This window comes from Peromyscus eremicus, chromosome 4 (genome assembly GCF_949786415.1).
Source record: "Peromyscus eremicus chromosome 4, PerEre_H2_v1, whole genome shotgun sequence".
In the NCBI taxonomy this organism is placed as follows: Eukaryota; Metazoa; Chordata; class Mammalia; order Rodentia; family Cricetidae; genus Peromyscus; species Peromyscus eremicus.
Genome location: NC_081419.1, coordinates 123,989,448 through 124,009,542, shown reverse-complemented (window position 1 = coordinate 124,009,542; position 20,095 = coordinate 123,989,448). Strand labels below are relative to the sequence as shown.

General features: G+C 47.0%; 1 protein-coding gene across 1 annotated transcript in view; it reads right to left on the bottom strand.

The window, feature by feature from the left end:
- The window catches only part of Pygb (glycogen phosphorylase B), a 50,475-nt gene extending 43,791 nt beyond the window's left edge, over positions 1–6,684 (bottom strand). The window contains exon 1 of the mRNA XM_059261592.1: positions 6,342–6,684. Coding sequence (XP_059117575.1) covers positions 6,342–6,584 — 243 coding nt within the window. The 5' untranslated portion in view covers positions 6,585–6,684. The remainder of the gene's footprint in view (positions 1–6,341) is intronic.
- Positions 6,685–20,095: the final 13,411 nt, after the last annotated feature.

The window sequence follows — 20,095 nt, the reverse complement described above, 5'->3', positions numbered from 1 at the left end:
CATAGGTGATTAAGGGTCAGACAGTGCAGGCTCAGTCTGGCCTTGACCTTGCTGAGTAGATGAGGATGAGCCTGAATTGATTTTCCTGCCTCCACGAGACTGCTGGGATCACAGGTGTATGCCACCACACCCTACTTACGCAATGCCTGGATGAGTCCAGGTCCTTGTGCATGTCAAGCAAGCATTCCAACAACTCAACTGCATCTTTTCCCCTCTCTTTTTAATCTTAACCTCATTCTGAAATTCTTTTCTGTAGCTAAGATTCAGATTTACCTGAATAGGGTCTGTGGTGATTTGAATAGGAATGGCCCCAAAGATTCATATATTTGAATGCTTGGTCACCAGGGAATGGCACTATTAGGAGGTGTAGCCTTGTCAGAGGAAGTGTGTCACTGGGGGTGGGTTCTGAAGTTCAAGCCAGGCCCTGTCTCTCTCTTCCAGCTGCCCGCAGATCCAGGTGTAGAACTTTCAAGCTACTTCTCCAGCACCCTGTCTGCCTGCATGCTGCTGTGCTTCTCACTATGACTATGAACTAAACCTCTGAACTGTAGGCAAGCCCCAGTTAAATACTTGCTTTTATAAGAGTTGCTGTGGTCATGACATCTCTTCACAGCAACAGAACAAATCCAGTAGCAATTAAAATTTTAATTAAATAAAGCTAAGCAGAGTGGTATAGGCCTAGAATCCCAGCCAGGAGGCTGCGGTAGGAAGATCACAAGTTCAAAGCCAACTGGGCTACACAGGGAGACTGTGTCTCAAAATAAATAAAATGCAAAAACAAATCCACTGATTTAAATGTTAATCTCATCCTCTAAATCACCTTCCTCTAAATCAGGATAATGCTGTCTGTCTGGGCACTGTGTCCCAGCCAAGTTTACACATACAATTAGCCATCACAGCCTGTAACAGCAGAGGCCAAAGGTGCATGCTCACTGACAGAAGTCTTCATCCAGTCAACACTGAACAGCTGCCGACCATCAGTTTCAGGCCAAAGACCTTCGTTTATCTGCTGTTGGGGAAGCCTGCCGGAGGGAAAGGTCACCTTCACACACACAGTCGGGAACACACACATCAGGAAACTAGGAATGTCAAAAAGGTATTGCATTTGCTCCTACTGCTGATGAATTCTAACAAAGCCCCAGATGTGGGGCTCACAGAGGGTCTTGGCTGCTGGATTACCTCCTTAGGTCCAGCCAGACTGCAAATTCATTGTGGTTATTTTCCCAGAAGACCTGCTTTTCCTCAGCCTACTGCTACCATTGGGCCTCATGCTTATGGGACCAAACCACAGTCCAGGGGGCCCCAGAGTGAAGGTCACTAGCCACAGGGCACTCAACTGGCTTTGCAAAGGCCTCTATAGAGACCAAGCACCTGCACACAGCACACATAAGAGCAAGACTCTGGTGTCTCCCAGAAATGGATTTCATCTGCCATTTGCTGAGTTTAGTTCCTGACTTCTTGCCCAAATTTAACCCACCCTCTGCATTTGTTAGGCACAAAGTGAGGTGGGCACCCTTAAGAGCAGACTCCTCAGTCAATGCACATTCAAGACATCTTTTCCTCTATTTTCAACAGAAGTTTTATAATACCAGGTGCAAATGTCCAGAGGCACTCCAGACCATACTTTAATCTTTCTTTCTTGGTTTTGGAGACAGGGTCTCACACTTTAATATTTTTAATTTAATATTTATTTTTGGTTTTTCAAGACAGGGTTCCTGAGTTGGTTCCAGTTTTGGTGCCCGGCCTGGAGCTCACCATGTTTGGCTATACCATGATGTCTTACCCCAACTTCACTGAGGCCTTCTACTAATTTGAACCTTTTATGTTACACCTTGCTTAACCATCCGCAAATCTTTCTGGACAGCAGTTTTTGGTTTTGTTTTTTTCTTCTTCTTCTAGACAGGGTTTCACTGTGTAGCTCTGGCTAGCCTAGAACTCACTATGTAGACCAGGTCGTGAACCTAGAAACCAGCCTGCTTGTGCCTCAAAGGCATGTGCCAGCAACACCCAGTAAGATTTTGGTTTTTGAGACGGGGTCTCTTGCATGGTTCATGATGATCTCAAACTTGCTATGTATCCAAAGATGGCCTTGAACTCTCTGGCTCTCGGCATTTTGGATAGCCGGAATGTCAACACAAAATGGAAACATTTTACAAGCAGACACAAAGCTTTAACTCGTCAGAATGTCAAAAACCTCAAAAATAGATTACATATCTCAACTCTCCTCATTTTAAAGATGTAAAAAATGTGAGGCTAAGAAAGGCTAAAACAAAACAAAACAAAACTACACTCAGCTAGCTGGTGTGTGGTGTCACTCAAGGCCATTCTGGGCTACACAGAGGGATCCCGCCAAAAGGGGGGAGGGGTGTCAACCCAAACAGACAGTACCACACCACAAACAAAGTGGAAAAATCAGGATGGAAAGGAGTTTGAGGCTGAAAGTGTGGCTCAGTGGTGAGTGTTTACCCAGGATGCATCAGGCCCTAGGTTTGATCTCCAGCACGAATGAGTGAAACAAAAAGTGTAAAGGAGGTTAGACTCAGGTCCAGCCCTCCTTTGCTACACAGGTCTGCTGGTCCCTAGATTGAGGAGCTGTTTTAGGATGGACTTCTAGACTTTGTCAGAAATTAAGAGAATCCATGCTAAGTACTGTTTCTAATAACCACGATTCTAGGGCTGGAGAGGTGGTTCAGTGGTTAAGAGCACTGGCTGCTCTTCCAGAGGACCTGGCTTTGATCCTAAGCACCTAAATGGCAGCTCACAACTGTCTGTAACTCAGGTCCCAAGAAATCCATCACTCTCTTCTGGCCTCCATGGGCACCAGACTCAAAACTGATGTACAGAAATAAATGGAGGCAAAACACCAATTTTACATTTATTTATATAATAAAATATATTGATTTGTTATTTTATAAAATAATAAAATTAAGAAAAAAAATGAAAACACAATGCCTCTAAGTGAAAGAAAAATCAAGAGCCAATGGACGAGTTTAAGAATTCGGGAGGCAGAGGCAGGCGGATCTCTGTGAGTTGGAGGCCAGCCTGGGCTACAGAGTGAGTTCCAGGAAAGGTGCAAAGCTACACAGAGAAATCCTATCTCAAAGAAACCAAAAAAAAAAAAAAAAAAAAAAGAAAGTCTTTGGGGCTGTGTAGTCTGAGAACCAAACAAATAGAAGGCTTTAAAAACTAAGAGCCCCCAGGAAAGGCGCAAAGCTACACAGAGAAACCCTGTCTCGAAAAACAAAAAAAAAAAAACAAAAAACTAAGAGCCGCCAAGATGGCCCAGTGGTCAAGGCTATTGCCACCAACCCTGATACTATGAGTTCAATTCCTGGGACCCATGTGTTAGGAGAGAACTGACTTCTGCAAGCACATGGTATGTGCCTGCCTCATACATACACAGACACACATACACAAAATAAATGTTTTAAATATAATAAAAAATAAATTAAAAAAAGAAAAGCCTGCCAGGCGGTGGTGGCGCACGCCTTTAATCCCAGCACTCGGGAGGCAGAGCCAGGCGGATCTCTGTGAGTTTGAGGCCAGCCTGGTCTACAGAGCAAGACCCAGGACAAGCGCCAAAACTACACAGAGAAACCCTGTCCCAAAAAAAAAAAACAAAAAACAAAAAACAAAAAACAAAAAAAAAAAAAAAAGAAAGAAAGAAGAAAAGCCCCAAGTGCTTCTCCCAGTATAGAAAAAAGATGTAGAAAACAAACTGAATGGCACTTCTAACATAAGCACCATGTGGCGAGGCCATAGTTAACATCTCCCTCCTAGTCACTGTATATGCCGCCATGCTTCCACAGTCTGAGACTTGCAGGTTCACAGCCCTCAGGCACTGCCGGAGCCCGGGAGGGCTCCGGGGTGTACTGTTGGCAGTCCATTCCCATTCCTCACATGGACTTGTGCAGAGAGGTGACTGGCTGATTGTCATCATCTGTTACCCAGACAAGTATGGAAAACCAGGGCATCAAACACTCAAATCTGGGCTCTACCACTGTGCTACACCTCTCCTGTCTCTTGTATGAGACAGGGGCTTTGGCCCAGGCTACCTCAAACTCTGGAGTAGCTGAGTCTACAGGAGCACATCACCATACCCAGAGCCACTTTTAATTTATTTACGTTTGTGTGATGTGTGTGAGCATAGGCACACATAGCCACAGGTCAACTCCAGAGGTCAGAGCACAGCGTCTTTCCTTCCTTCCACTAGAGGTTCTAGGCACCAATTTCAGGCTCGCATGGCAAGTGCCTTTCACCTCACTCATCTCACCAGCCCTCAGCTTTCCAGTTTTATATAGCTTTCCTATGCGGATCTGACAAACAACAGCCTTCCACTCACAAACTGGGCAGGTTACTTATCTTTTGGTTTTTGAGACTGGGTATAGGGTATGCTGTATGATGGGATTATCAGTGTAAACCACCAAAACATACCCATCCACACTAATTAATATATGATATGTGTATGTTAAGTGGAGCACGGGGAGAAAGGTTTCCATCTATAGTGAGGACAGCGGACAACCCATCACACCTGAGGACCAGGAAATCTGCTGGGTAGACTGCTGCACTGAGAGACATTTCCTTAATCCTTGGACCCATCATAACCGGAGCCCTAGTGTCCTCCAACTCCTGGGAAATGACCTTGAACACGCAGGCAAAGCCATATCCCTTGTCACCCACTGCCTGGACAACACCAGAGAATCTGAGCAACACAGCTCTTCTACTAACAAGGCATTCTGGGGGAGCCACTGCCGCTGGCCAGTTTCCCTGGCAGTTATCCCAAGCCCTTGTTGTAATAACCTGCTTTAGCCATTCAGGGCCACTTCTTTACAAGCTATCTTGAATACTAAATACAAAGAGGCCCAACTGGTAGTCTAACAGCCTGTCCTTACCATCTTTATTTCAGGAAGGGGAAAAGCCTCAGAATGCTTTTGGAAAGCAATTAATGTTTACTCTTACCAATTATCAAATATACTTCAATGCCCCGTATAGAAAGTTCTCTAAAGTTCTGTCAGTCAAGCAGCCGCCGGGTGCCCAGGTTTCCACTACAATGAAATCATTACTAACTGGCCCCAGATGTCTGTTCCTTGCTAGTTTTTAACTCTATCTTAGTACAGGGTAGGCACAATTCTCCATACCAAGAGGAAAAAAGGAAGGGAGGGAGGGAGGGAAGGAAGGAAAGAAAATCTGGCAACAGGGGGCTGTGCAAAAATATGATTCATCCATAAGTTGAAAAGCACCAGTATGTGTTATTGACCAGGAACCCTGTTTATGGGTGAAGCGACAAATGGTTTGGGGCGAAACAAAAACCACAAAATTGTGCAACACACAAGTGTACATACCTGTGTATTTAGGAACAGAAATTACCTGGAAGCACAAATGGCAAAAAATAATGAGGACTGTGGGGCTTGGTGGAGCTGGCTGCGCCTTTAACCCCAGAACTTGAGACAGAGGCAGGGGGATTTTGAATTTGAGGCCAGTTTAACTGCATACGGTTACAGGTCAGACTGGGCTTAACAGTGGGGGTGGGGGATGAGAACTGTCAGAGGCTTTCTTCAATTACTTCGTTTTCCCACTGAGAACAAATGTTTGCAAAATAGAGAAAGTAACAACTTCTAAAGCAATCTCCAGACAAGTTTTGCCAGGGTGAAAACCTCAAAGACAGCCTTCAGATCCCTCCCGTTTTAGGCAGGCTTTACAATGATTTTTTTCTCATCAGTCCACGGTATGTGTGTGTGTGTGTGTGGGGTAGTTTGGGGGCGGCCACAATTCCCTGAAGAAGATGACTGATCTGACCCCTATCCAACTCATAAAAACTACCGGGCCTGATTCCAGTCCCTTGTTCTTCACTCGGGGCTGCAGAAAAACAAAGGGGGTGGGAAGCACCAACTCTGCAGCCATCTCGGAAACTCACAGCTGGAAACCAGCCGGAAAATCCGCCTGGACTTGGGGCCTGGCAGCTGCTCAAACAGCAGACCCCTAAGGCACTTTTTGCAGACCTGCGACTCCGCTGAGCTCAGAGGCCTGGCTCTGGACTGTCAGATTCCGGACGACACACCCCAGGGGACAGACTGCAGTGGAAGACCAGGGCCACTCAAAGCCATCCTCAGGGACTAGGGGCTGCAGGCAGGGCGGCCGGGGGATGGCTCTCAATCAGAAGGAAACCCGCAAGCGCACGGTATGCACGAGTCCTTCGAAAGAGGATGCATAGCTCCACTGTCACTTCACTGGTCACTGGTGAAAGTGGTGCAACAGGGACCGGAGCCCACCGGCGACACTGGGGGGCGGAGCCCGCCCTGCCCAGGGCCGGGTCTCCCTCCCGGGAATGGCGGGCGGCTCACCTTGGGGTCCCGCTCGTAGTAGTGCTGCTGCGTGCGGATCCAGCGGCCCACTAGGTGGTCGCGCACGGTGTGTGCCAGAGCGAAGAAGTAGTCGCGGGGCGTGGCCACATTGCGGTCCTTGACCAGCGTGAAGTGCAGGTGCCTGTTGAAGCTCTTCCGCACCTCGGCCACGTCGCCCAGCCCCGCGAGGCCACGCACGCTGATCTGCTTCTGCCTCTCGCTGTCCGTCAACGGCTTCGCCATGGCGCCAGAAGAGGCAGCGGACGAGGGATGGACCTGGAGCGAGCGGAGGAGACTCTAATGGCTAGGATGCTGCGGCGTCTCTGGTGCCAAGGACTGCGGCGGAGGACGGCTGATACGGACTGCGCTTGCGCAGATCGAGTGGGCAGGGCCGCGCCGAGGGGCAGGGCCTGAGCTGGAGGCGGGGCTGCGTGGAGAAAAGACCACGGATTAGGAGAACGTTTTAGCCGGGCAGACAGCATAGACTCTGGAACGTGGGGAAATGGTTTATCCCTTTTACTGGTGTGTCTGAAGCTGGAGTGACCGGCCTACAGCTTCACCATACCTGAGATCTACCTCCTTTATGGAACAAAATTAGAAACAGAACTAGTGGCTGGTGCCTGCCACACCAGAGGGCGAACCCTTTCCATCCAACTTCCTGGAGTTTCTAGGGCTGCAGGCGCTGGCTCTGCACAGAATCACCAGATGTCCCCGTTAGGACTGCCTTGGGTGCTAACGTGCAGCAGAGTCCTGTTAAATGTTGAGCGCACATGCTTGGCAGGCAGCCTCCAACACCTGCTGTGGGCCCTGTCGCTGAGCTGACAGGTGGCTCTGAAAATACACCTAAGAAAATAAAAGGTTGTTTATACAAAAATTGCAAATTCAGAATTCCCCATGACACTTGATTTCAGCTCTGGGGAACAAATTGCATGGAAACCCTCCAAACACAAATTGCTAGTCTAGGCTAAAGTATCATAAAATACTGAGATACATATTATATATATGTGTGTGTGTGTGTGTGTGCAGAATACATACATACATGTATATATGTATACACATATTCATATGATACAATTTATATGTGTGTAGGTATATACATGTATGTATATATATCATCTCCTTATCGCTCTGAATAACTAGCAAGTCATTCAGAACCCCTGCTCCCTAAATCACACACTAGCAGACACAATGCCCTTTGACCTGCAGCAGGAAGAAAGAACACCCCACATCTGGAGGAGCTCAGTCTGTCTGGCAGAGACACATCCCCCTCCACCTTAGGTGGGGCAAGGCTTCCAAAGCTGATGCTCAGCACTAACTTCCGGTGGTCAGATGGACCCACCGGTCCTCAGCACAGAGGGCGGCCTCCTGTAAACTCCCCTGACCCCAGAAGGGCCTTTCCTTTGTTCTGGGGAGGCTCCCCTCACATAAGGAGGCCTTCCTTGGCTCCTTTCAGTGGGCTGTTGGGGATGCAGAAGTTTCTGCTTGTGGAGGTAAAGGTTGCCACAGGGGATATCATAAAAGTCCAGGTGTAGAGGAGGTGTGTCACTGGGGGTGGACTCTGAGCATTCAAAAGCTTGCCCTGTCTCTTGCTCCCTCTGCCCCCAACTTGCAGGTAAGATGTGAGCTCCCAGCTACTGCTCTAGTACCATGCTTGCCTGCCTGATGCCAAACTTCCTGCCATGATGGTCATGGACTCTAAACTTCTGAAACTGTAAGTAAGCTCCCAATAAACTCTTTCTTCTATTAAAAGAAAAAAAGGCCTGGCGGTTCTGGCGCACGCCTTTAATCCCAGCACTCGGGAGGCGGAGCCAGGTGGATCTCTGTGAGTTCGAGGCCAGCCTGGGCTACCAAGTGAGTTCCAGGAAAGGCCCAAAGCTACACAAAGAAACCCTGTCTCGAAAAACAAAAACAAAAACAAACAAAAACAAACAAACAAAAAAAAAAAAAAAAAAAGAAAAGAAAAAAGTCCAGGTGTAAGGTTGGAGGTACAGCTCAGAAATAGTGTGGCTTGCACAGTGGATACCATCCCCAGCTCCAGAAAAGGCAAAACCAAAACTCCAGGTGCAGCTGTTTTCCTGGTTTGATGCTTCCAGAGTTAACTGGCCTCTTCATCTACAGACTTCTCAGGAGACAACACACTGGAACGCCTCCCCTTACTCTTGTATGCTCAGGAATTCGCTTTACCGCTTTATCCTTGTGATTTTGAAGCCAGCAAGATCAAATTTCAGCCACTGATGGCAGGGCCTGTGGGATTCCTGATAGACTGGAGGCTGGGGACTCTGGCTAATGTTATCTCTTTGACAGTGACTGTGCAGTTCAGAAGTCATACCAGTGTGTGTGCTCCTACAACACCACTTGCATAGTCCTGGGGAACAGATTGCAAGCTTCAAAAGACAAAAATATTAGAGCTGGCCATGCCTGTAATCCCAACACTGGCTGACGCCAGCCTCATAGGCAGACCCGCTTCAAAACAAATAGTTGTTCAAAGACAGATTTTCTGGTGTAACAGATTGTACCTAACATCTGGGAAAGGTTCAGCCACCTACCTTGGCAGGGAATAGCGACCCTCTTGCTCTAACGATCTACACTTACCTCAGAGGTGTGGAAGACTGAAGCTCCCTGGGTTCTAGGCAATACTGCTGGCTTCTCTATGCCAATCAGTCAAGTGTTAAATAACCACAGACCAGACTTTTCAAGAAATGGACACAAATGGCAAATGCATTAATTAGGCTGGACCAGGTTAAATAGAGAACCTCACCCCACCCCCAGCAGGAATGATCTGGTGACATGGAAGCCCTCCCTCACTGTTCTGGTTCATTTTTGTCAACTTGACAAAGCTTACAGTCATCTGCGGAGGAGGAACCTCAATTGATAGAAGGCCACCGTCAGATTAGCGTATATGAAAAAAAGGGGGAGGGGAGCATTTTCTTGATTAATGCTCGATGTGGGAAAAGCCCAAAGCACAAGCTGAGCCAGTCACAGAGAACAAGCTAGGAAGCGATGTTCCTCCATGGCCTCTCAACATGAGTTTTAGAGGAGACAAAGATTTAAACCACAGTATATGCTCCACACTCATATAACCCTGCCAGTCTCCCAGCCCAGTCCTGCGTCCACTAACCTCAGACTCCTCACCTGTGTTTGCCTGGTTTTCAATTCCATCCACGCATCTTCCCATCTCCCAGACCTTACACTGAGATTTTCTTGTGTCTTCCCTCCACCTATAGCAGATGCTGTTGATTCTGATTCAGTACGGTCTTGTGTAGCCCAGATGTCAGGTGAAGCTGATGTTCCTGAGCTCAGGTCCCTAGGCTCATCCAACACACACACACACACACACACACACACACACACACACACACACACACAAAACGACTGTCTACCCTACAGGCAAATGCTAGGAATAAAAAAAGGACTTTATTTGGTAGCCAAAGAATGGGAGGGAGGAACTTTGCTAGCAGGTCATCCAGGAGCGTGAGGTCGAAGATCTAAGACAGGGACAATGAGGGAGAGGCAGGCTAAGAGAGAGGAAGGATTCTCATGTTCTCCCTGGAATAGGTAGAGATCTCCCAGGAATCCCAGCGTCACTATTTTTTTCTTCTTCTCATTTCATAGTTTGATGTTTCTAGTCACAGTAGCTGGTAGGTGTCTTTAGCTTTGAAGGGAGGAGGAGAGAGGCTTGGCAAGTCTAGGTCAAGTACTCTTGGGATTACAGTCCCAGCAAAAACATTTCTCAAATGTTTGACGTGTCAACATGTAGGGCCAAGTAAAGTCTGACCCAGAGGTAAAGGTAGCAAGGAAGAGAGACACAATGTAAAGACAGATGTTAAGCTTGGCATGGTAGCACATGCCTGTCTGTAATCACAGCAACAGAGAGGCTGAGGCAGGAGAATTACCAGTTCCAGATCACCTTGGGCTACATTGGGAACTTTGGCCCTGCCTGAGCTACAAGGTGAGACTCTTTCTCAAAACAAAACAAAACAAAACAAAACAAAACAGAACAGAACAAAAGGAGACAAGCACCCATCAAACATGAGCACGCTCAAGTGAAGTGTCAGAAAAAGTGGTATTGTGTGACACTAGCCCGAGGAGTCACGAACCAGTGTCTGCTTACACAAATAGGGAGCTGGTGACGGGCTGAAGTAAGGATACCACCAAAGTCCAACGTGGTGAAGCAGGAAGTTTTATTGGGATCACTTACAGGGGCGGAAATGACTCAAAGACAGTTGCACCAGCTAACCTACCTCCAGCATGAATGACAACACTCAAGAACGCTGGAAACCTGGAGCACACTTTACAAGCCGCTGACAGCCCAACAGATCGGAGAGTGTCTCTTCCAGGCAGCTTCATTGGTCCCAGCCTCTTCCAGGTGGCTTGACAGGTCTGCTTCTTCCAGGCAGCCTGGACTGTCCGGGAGTATCTCTCTGCAGTTCTTACTGCTTACTTAAGCTTGGAGAGGAAGCCTAGGGAATCTGGTCAGTTTCAAGGATCTCCTGAGGCTACTGAGGAAACTGTTTACTTCCTGAGTTCCGGCTTTGTTTGTTTGTTGTTTTTGAGAAAGAGTCTCACTATATAGATCACACTGGCTTTGCTCACAGATACTGACCTGAGTGCTGGAATTAAAGGCTGACTACGCCAGAGTAGTGGCGCACGCTTTTAATCCCAGCACTCGGGAGGCAGAGCCAGGCGGATCTCTGTGAGTTTGAGGCCAGCCTGGGCTACCAAGTGAATTCCAGGAAAGGTGCAAAGCTACATAGAGAAACCCTGTCTCGAAAAACCAAAAAAAAAAAAAAAAAAAAAAAAAGCTGACTACTTTCTGAGTTTTAAACAGCTTCCCTCCAAGTCTGAACTCTTTATTTGCCATGTTTTTTTTTTGTTCTCTGAAATTTCCATACAATGTCTTTTGATCATATTCTGCCCCCTTTCCAAATTCTTCCCAGACCTACCACCTCCCCCTACCCACCCAAATTCGTGTCTTTTTTTTTTTTTTTTAAACTCATTAAGTCCAGTTTGTGCAGCCCATGTCCACTAGGGTCTTCCACTTCAGTACCACCAACCTCCCAGGGACCACAACCTTAAAGGAAACTGCCTTTCTCAGAAGCTATCAATTGCCAAGAACTCCTCAGCTAGGGCTGGGGCTTCGGGCCCACCTTCCCTCTCCATGCTGGGCTTTTGTCCGGCTTGAGCTGGTGCCGAGCCTCTGTGTGCTGTGACAGCTGCTGTGCTGTGTGCTGTGACAGCTGCTGTGCGTTTGTCTGTGCAGCTTTCCTGCTGTGTCCCCAAACCAGTTTCCTTCTAGTCAGCCACCGTCTCTGGTGCCTACAGTCTTTCCACCCCCTCTTCCATGATGACTCCTAAGCCTTGGAGGGAGGGGTGTGATACAGACATCCCATTTAGGGATGAGCATTAGAAGATGGAATATTTTATCCAGAATAAATTACTATACAAGTGGCCTTCAAGTCTCTGAAAAGCCATCTATCTAGAAAACCATTACCATTATAACCCACATTCAGGAAAGCTAGTGGGAACTGGTAATTTTTGGGAACTATGGGGGTCTCCAGCCCCTCAATAGTCCCCTCCCAGGGTCCGGGAAGAATCTACAACCAGCTGATAATTAATCTTTGATGAAAAGAAATGAATCTGTGTACACAAAACTTCTTAGTCCATACACTTTATTATTCTGAGTTCTCTCTCTACACATCTTCTATTCTGCTCTCATGCCTAGCTCCTTTCTTGCCTGATTTCTCCCTGTATTCATCTACTGCTCCCTCTAAGTTTTTTTTTTTGTTGTTGTTGTTGTTGTTTTTGTTTTTCGAGACAAGGTTTCTCTGTGTAGCTTTGGGCCTTTCCTGGATCTTGCTCTGTAGACCAGGCTGGCCTCGAACTCACAAAGATTCACCTGGCTCTGCCTCCTGAGTGCTGGGATTAAAAGTGTGCGCCACCACCGCCCGGCTCCCTCTAAGTTTTATCTTAATTCTCTCGTCTTAATTCTGCTTCATCTAGATCCTTTTCATCTCGTTCTTACCCAGCTGGTACTTCCCCATCTGACTCTTCCTCATCTTCCATCTCGTCCACATGTTCTCTCTTGTCAAAATCCTCCTTATCCCTCTCCTTTCTCCATCTCTCTGTCCTCTCCAAGTCTCTCAGGAGTTCAGTTATAAACCCAAGCAATAGCAATCCCCTGGTTGAGCAAGGTCACCAGGCTTGAATTCCACGGGGTCATAAAGGTAGGGAAGAATTTTCCTCCGGCAGTGACCACCAGGCTTCCAGGGTGAAACGGACAGGTGATAAGAATCACATAGAGGGGCAGTAATTGTTAATTATCATTTGCAACCCAGAAGGGAAGTGACTAATGAATTAACTAAAGGCTAAATTTGGGTAATATCTAAGAAGAGGGATCTTATGTGCTAAACTATAGTCTTAAATGTGATTGGTAGAAAATGTTAAGAATCTATAAGTTGCTAGGTCAGTGGGAGAAAATAAAACTGCCTTCTTTTTTCCTGTGGCTCCTATCTGTCCAAGCTATCTGCTGTTTTTTCTGCAGGGTGGAGGAAGGTGTGTTCAGTTGCTAGGCAACCTGTGTACAGGTAGATGCCTCTGGTGATAATTGAAGGGAGATCTGGAACTAGAGGTAAGGTTTGGGAAAGGAGGAAGTTAAGCTTAAATGGCACATCCGCCAGGCCTTCTCAAACAGGTAGCCTGGATGCTTAAGTCTGTTCTTTCTGTTCTTAGAGAGTACAGAGGTATCTCTGATAAGGTACTTTCCTCGATTTAGGGATGGACCTGGCCGGATGCTGCCAATGATGATAATTACAGGGAGGCTTGAACTGGGGTTCTGGCTGTGCATAGCTGTCAGTGCAGGTTATCTAAATAATCCATTAGTAGAGGGGAAATGGTGCCCAGTAAATGATGGAAAAGCAGCCAGGCAGTGGTGGCACACACCTTTAATCCCAGCACTCGGGAGGCAGAGCCAGGCGGATCTCTGTGAGTTTGAGGCCAGCCTGGGCTACCAAGTGAGTTCCAGGAAAGACGCAAAGCTACACAGAGAAACCCTGTCTCAAAAAACGGAAAAAAAAAAAAAACAAAACAAACAAACAAACAAAAAAAAGATGGAAAAGCTACAACAGCACACAAGAAACTCATAGCAGAAAACGGCTGATAATCAAAAGCTAAATCTCACCAAGGCTCCTTGAGCCTCAGCTTGACCTCTGGAAGGCCCTTGGCTTCTTCCAGGTATGGCTTTGTCATAATCAGCTGAAATCCTACTTTGTATATTTTTGCGGCTTGCAGCAGGTAATGATTGGCTGCATTTCCTCAACAGTAGTGACTTTTGTTTCCTCCGTGCCAGAACTGAACCTAGTGCTCTGCACAGGCTAGGCATTTGCCCTGGGCTTCAGACAGGATGCTGCCGTATTCTCTAGGCTGGCTTCAAACTCACAGTCTTCCCACTTCCACCTCCTGAGTACTGGGGATCACCAGTAAGTGCCGCTCTACCTCACATCAAAATTAGGATTTTTTTTTCCAGCCAGATAAGAGCAAATGGAGAAGCATCTTTAAGTTTTCTTCTGTAATACCAGAACATCTGTGAAATGACCAGGAACCCCTTGGGTTGCACACTCTAACATCACTGGAATGTCCTTGACTTCAGTATTGACTGCTGACTCAGAATGCATCCTAGTCTCTTCAGTTTCTACAGCAGTGAAACTCTTTACATACAAACACTCGAGAAGCTGGCCGTGTACACAAAAGTAAAATTATCCTTTCTTTCTGACCTTTCTACTCCAAAGAAAACACCCAATAAAAATGCTTATGTCCACCTGAAGTCATGTGCAAAAAACGCTACTAACAGTATGTAAATGTCCATGAATACTTGAATGGGCACATAAATTGGGACATAACCGCATAGCCACAAGACATCCACAGCCATTCCCACTAGTGCAGATGAGTAGTGCTGTGTGGTAGAGGCCAGCTCAGAAGAGCATGCCCAGATTGCTGCTGCTCATGACGCTCTGTCAGATGTCAGCATACATGAACCTTGGGGTAGGTACATTTGAGGGGTGAAAATCTCTTGGACTACTTCTTAGGTTTCAGATGTTCTGCTTGCTGGTCCTCAGCTGTCAGCCACAGCCAGCTTGTGGGCTCACCTTGTCCCCAAAGTGACTGAGAAACCCGTTGCAGATGGCAGTATCCCAGGAGGAGCTCCTGGCATATTGATCTATCCTGGAGTCTCTCTGGGTACCACCCTCAGCTGCTGCTTTGGTTTCCTCCTAGCCTCCCCTGTCTTTGGATGTCCCCCATTAGAGATACACTGCATAAGTTGCAGGTCCCACACTTCCTCAGGGGAGCTCCAAGCCTAGACTCTTCCTGCAAACGAACACCTCCTAGCAAGGGGCATTGTCAAACCCCACTCTCTGTAGCCCACTCCCCTGTGGCTGGGCATGGAACGGCAGGAGAGGGGCTGGGCAGTTGGTAACTGAAGGCAGACACTGAGCCAAAGGTGGTGGGTGTTCTGATGTGTGAGACTCACGCCTTTAATCCGAACACTCTGGAGGGAGAGGCAGGTGAATCTGAGTTGGAGGCCAGCCTGGACTACATAGCAAGTTTCAGGCCAGCCAAGGATGGCAAGACCTTGTCTTCAAAAAAAAACCACACAAAGCTGGATAAGAAGAGCATATACTGTGTGATTCCAGTCATGTGACATTGGAGGGCTAGAGGTGTAGCTCAGTAGTACATGTTCAATCCCCAGAACCCAAAACAGATGTGTGTTATGATGGAAATCAGACAATGGTTGCCAGGACCCTGAGTGAAACCCTCTGGGGTGACAGACATGTTCCATATGTTTTAGGGGTGTGAACGGCACAAGGACAATCATTTCACAAAATCACTGAAGTAGCAGTTTGAAGATCTGCGCATTTTACTATATGCAAATGCTATCTAATGAAGGAAAATCGGCTGGACTGGAAAAGGCTAGAAACAGCCTCTACAAAGCGGGCAGCTGTGGCCAAGAGTGATCCTTCAGATCAGCCCTGAGTTCCCACTGAGTGCCATTTCATGCAGAGCAAGTTCATCGGAGACGGAGCCAAACATGGAGCTGTGTCTAAGAAGGGAGGGCAGGGAAGACTTCTTGCCAAAAGTCTATTTGCTTTGAGGCTGAACCCTGGCTGTTTGGTTTGGGTGGAGCTCTGCCTGGGAGCGCCCACTGACAAGGCAGAAGAGCAGAGAGCCCTACAAGGAAATGCCAGGCAGGGCGAGGAGGCAAGGCCCCCACGACCCATCAGGGATTTCATCTTCTTCATTCTTCTGGGCAGACTTTTCTCAATTGAGCGCCCCCTCCCTGCCCCCCCACCCCCCAGGATCCCCAGCTAGTTAGCTGGCCTGGCTCTTCTCTCAAGCGTTAGTAAGACTGCAGGTCTGAAAAAGGCCTGCGGGTTGAAAGAGAGCATCTGCTGAGTTAAGAACAAAAGAAAGTATGTGGTCAGGCTTGGCTGGAGAGACCTGCCCAAAGAGAAACCTGTTGTTTATGATTCCTCTGGCAGAGTTGTACCAGGAACACAGGACCTCACAGATCCTGTGGAAGCCCCTGAATTTCATTCCCAGACTCATGCTTCCGTTTTTTCAAACTGCTTTACTGAGATGTAGTTCACCTATCATAAGCTACCAGTGTAAAGGACAATTCAAGGCAGTTTTAGTGTATTACAGAGTTGTGCCATCATAATTTAAGTGTACATAACCTTTTCACTGTCTCCCCCCAAAATACTGCATCTGTACCAGTTTGGAGTTACTACCAATTCCTTCCTATCTGCTCTGGGAAACTACCACCTTGATTCTGCCTTGACTTTGGATATTTTATGTAAGTCAAATCATACAATATGTAATCTTTTGTGTCTAGTCCCTCTTTCCACCACTGTTCTAAGAATTAAGCTGTCTAGCATTTCTCGGCATGCTAGACAGCTTCACCCCATGGATTTAACCACAGCCCTAGAATTTAATTTCTTTTAAAGGCTGAATTACATTCCAACGTGCTCCTTTTATTTTATGGGTATTTTGCTTGTCTGTATGTCTGTATACCGCATGCATGCCTGGTGTTCAGAGGCCAGAAGAGGGTATCAGATGCCCTGGGCCTGGACTTATAGATAGCTGTGAACTGCCAAGTGGGTGTGGGATTCACATCTGGGTCCTGGAAGAGCAGTCAGAGCTCTTGACCAGTGAGCCATCTTCTCAGGCCTAAAGTACTTATTAAAAAAATAAAGGTCCTTTAAAGGTCTGGGATTATGGCTTAGTGGTAGAGTGTTTGTCTAGTATGTGTCCCCCAATCTTAGAAAATAAATATCCTTTGAAATCTCCTACTCCTCAGAAAGTTCAAACCCCTTATTTTTATCCCCACATCTCTCTCGCCTTAAAAACAAGTCCTGGCAGGCCTCTGAGCTTTGGCATTTTGATTTGCAAAGCTGTTTGATCCTGAGCTGTCCTCCCTGGATGGGTTCCAACCTCGAAGCTGACTTTTCAGAGCTCCCCCAGCACAGCAGACATCCCCCTGCCTGGCTCTGTACCATGGGACCTACCTCATCAGGGGCTGGAGGTGGTTCAGCGGGAGAACAAGATCATGCATGCTCATGCTCGGCACTCTTCAGACCTTTCAGATTGCTACTGGGGACAGCCTTATAGGGGGATATCTGCTTGGGAATGATGTAAACCACGCAGCTCACACTAGGATTTACAAGACAGCACTGACCCTCTTCCATAGAAACCTTTATCTCTACAACCAACCACACAGCAAAGGACTAAAGGTTGTTGGGTGATAAAGGGGCAGCCTAGAGATGTTGCTTCTCATTATGTCTATTTCCCTAAGCATCACAGAACACATAACTATGACTGACTCTTTAGGGTGGAGCCCAGCCTGTGGGGTGTGGGTCTGGGGTGACCAGGAACACTATGGTGATGCTCCCCCACAAGGAATGAGCTAGCACATTAGCTTAGGGTAAGAAGAAAAACCTCTGGGCCTGTGTCTCACTCACTAAGCCCTAGGGAATCCTTTCAGCTCCTTAAGGCCCAGCTTGCCAGTGTCAATGAGAGGGCCAGTTGTGTGGCTTGTGACCCTAGTGACCACACAAGATGTAGTTAATGTAATGCTTGGCACAGTGAGCACTCATTAAGCAAAGCAACTGCTATTCTAACTTAATCGCAGGAGAAGAGATGTAGTGTGCTCCCTGGGGTTATGACTGGAATGAGTCCCTCATACACGGCATTGGAAATATGATTTCTGATGCACCAGTGTGAGGAGGTGGAGCCCCAATAAAAGGGGACTGGCCCCCTTGTGAACAAACCGAGGTGACTATCAGGAGAGTGGGTCAGTTTTCTCTAGCGTTAGGAGTGCAACTTGGAGGATGGGACTCAGTGGGTGAAGTGCTTGCTGTTAAGCATGAGGCCTTGAGTTCAAATTGCCCCACACCCAAGCAACAGCCAAGCATGGTAGTAGGTACATGCCTGTACATGCCTGGAACTCCAGGGCTGGGTACAGGAATGGGATTTTGTTGGCAGAGACAAGTGATTTCCCAGGAAATCAAGCTCTTGGTCCAGTAAGAGAGAGTGAGCTTGATTTTTTAAAAGAGGATAGAAGATACTTGAAGTCAACCTCTCTCTCACTTTATGTGCACACACAGATGAGCATACCCACACGTGTATACACATGTATACACCACACACACACACACACACACCCCAAAGAGTGTAAATTGGATCCCCTTTGCTTTTTCCTATGGCCTTCTCTTGCCATTCTGCTTTTTTACCATAGACATAGTATGAGGATCCCCGCCACAGGCCTGTACCAAGGTCTTAGACTTTGTAACTTCCAGAACTATGAGCCAAAGGCATTTCTGTGCAGTGTAAATTATCCAGGGTGTAGTTTTCTGTTACAGTAGCTGAAAACAGACTAAGACACTTGTCCATGATTTTCAAGGCAAATCTAAGAATCTTGAAAGTGAAGACATTGGAATTCCTGATTTTTTGTTTTGTTTTTGAGACAGGGTTTCTCTGGGTAGCCTTGGCTGTCCTAGAACTTGCTCTGTAGACCAGGCTGGCCTTAAACTTACAGAGATCCACCTGCCTCTGCCTTCTGAGTGCTGGGATTAAAGGTGTGTTCCACCACCACCTAGCTGGAAGTCCTGATTCTAATTCCGCATCCTTTGCAAAATCCCTGGATGCTCACAGGAGGCATTATTTCTTGAGAGGAAGAACGTCTTTTTTATTATTTATTCAATTTTATGTGCATGACTGTTTTGGTTGCATGAATGTACTTTCACCATATGCATACTTAGTGCCTGCCGAGGTCAGAAGAGGGTGTTAGATCTCCTGGAACTGGAGTTACAGAAAGCTGTAAGCTGTCATGTGGATAGACGCTGGAAACTGAACCCAGGTCCTCTGCTACAACAACACGTGCTCTTAATCACTTAGCCAAGTCTCCAGCCCCAGGAAAAACACCTTTTGTTCTTATTTCAAAACCTGAAAGCAGCTTTCTTGTGACCCGCTCCTTCCTGGCACTATGCCAGAACCTGGCCCCTGGAAAGGCACAAGCCTCAGGTCATGCTGGCCCACCTGTCATCTTCCAACCCAACCCAAAGCTTTCCAAAGTCATCTCCGACTGTTTCAAGCATTCCTCACATTTCAGTGTCTCCAAACAAGTCCCACAAGCATGACGTGACTGGAACCCTCACACCAAGTCTTTTCCCAAGGTCCTGCCTGGCTGGGGTGATGGCTGCTGATACCACTCCGACTGCCAGGCTTTGCAAAGTGCCAGCCTGGAGTTGTCTCTGTCTTTACCTCAGACAGTATCGTTAGCCTGAACTCACTCTTCCAAGGACTCTGAAATGGTTCTAAAAACGAGTAGATCACAGTGACTTCTTGAAAGTATCCAAACGCGTCGAGCTCTTGATTAATGGAAAAACTAAAACTATAAAAAGTCCGTTTGGTTAGTCTGTGGTGCTGGGGGTTGAATTCAGGGTCATGCTGCCAGTGCACCACACCCCCAACCCCAGGACTTTAAAACTGTTTAAGTGAGGAAGCCTCTGTACTTTGTGACACAAAGTCTAGAAGCCACATGATAAATTTGTATGTAAATATAGATTTGATCAGTTTATACACTAAAAAGCTACCATAGAGTCAAAAGGGAGTGGTGGAGAAAAAAAATTGACCATCTTATCACAACGGGCTGGCTATTTCCTTAATAAAGATCCTAAAATCAGGGGGAAAAATGACCAGTGTTCTTGAAAAATGGTAGATCTTGGGGGCTGGAGAGATGGCTCAGAGGTTAAGAGCACTGGCTGCTCTTCCAGAGGTCCTGAGTTCAATTCCCAGCAACCACATGGTGGCTCACAACCATCTATAATCTGGCGCCCTCTTCTGGCCTGCAGGTGTACACGCAGGCAGGATACTGTATGCACAATAAATAAATAAATCTTAAAAAAATGGTAGATCTTAACAGATATTCCACAGGAAACACAACTGGCACTTAGATACAAAGATAGATTAGAGAAATCATCAGTCTCCTTTTACAATCTGCCAGAATGGCAGACATCAAACTGTGGGGAGTGGCTGAGCTGGTGAGGGAAGCCAGCACCGGTTACCTGCAGGGTAAAAACCTGGCGATGTCCACGCCAATTTAAAATGCTAATGTCTTTGACCGGACAGTGTCAAGATGGCCCACATATACGGGCCTGTAGGTAGGAGGACAGCCTGAGGTCCTGTCATCCAGATGTGGGAGT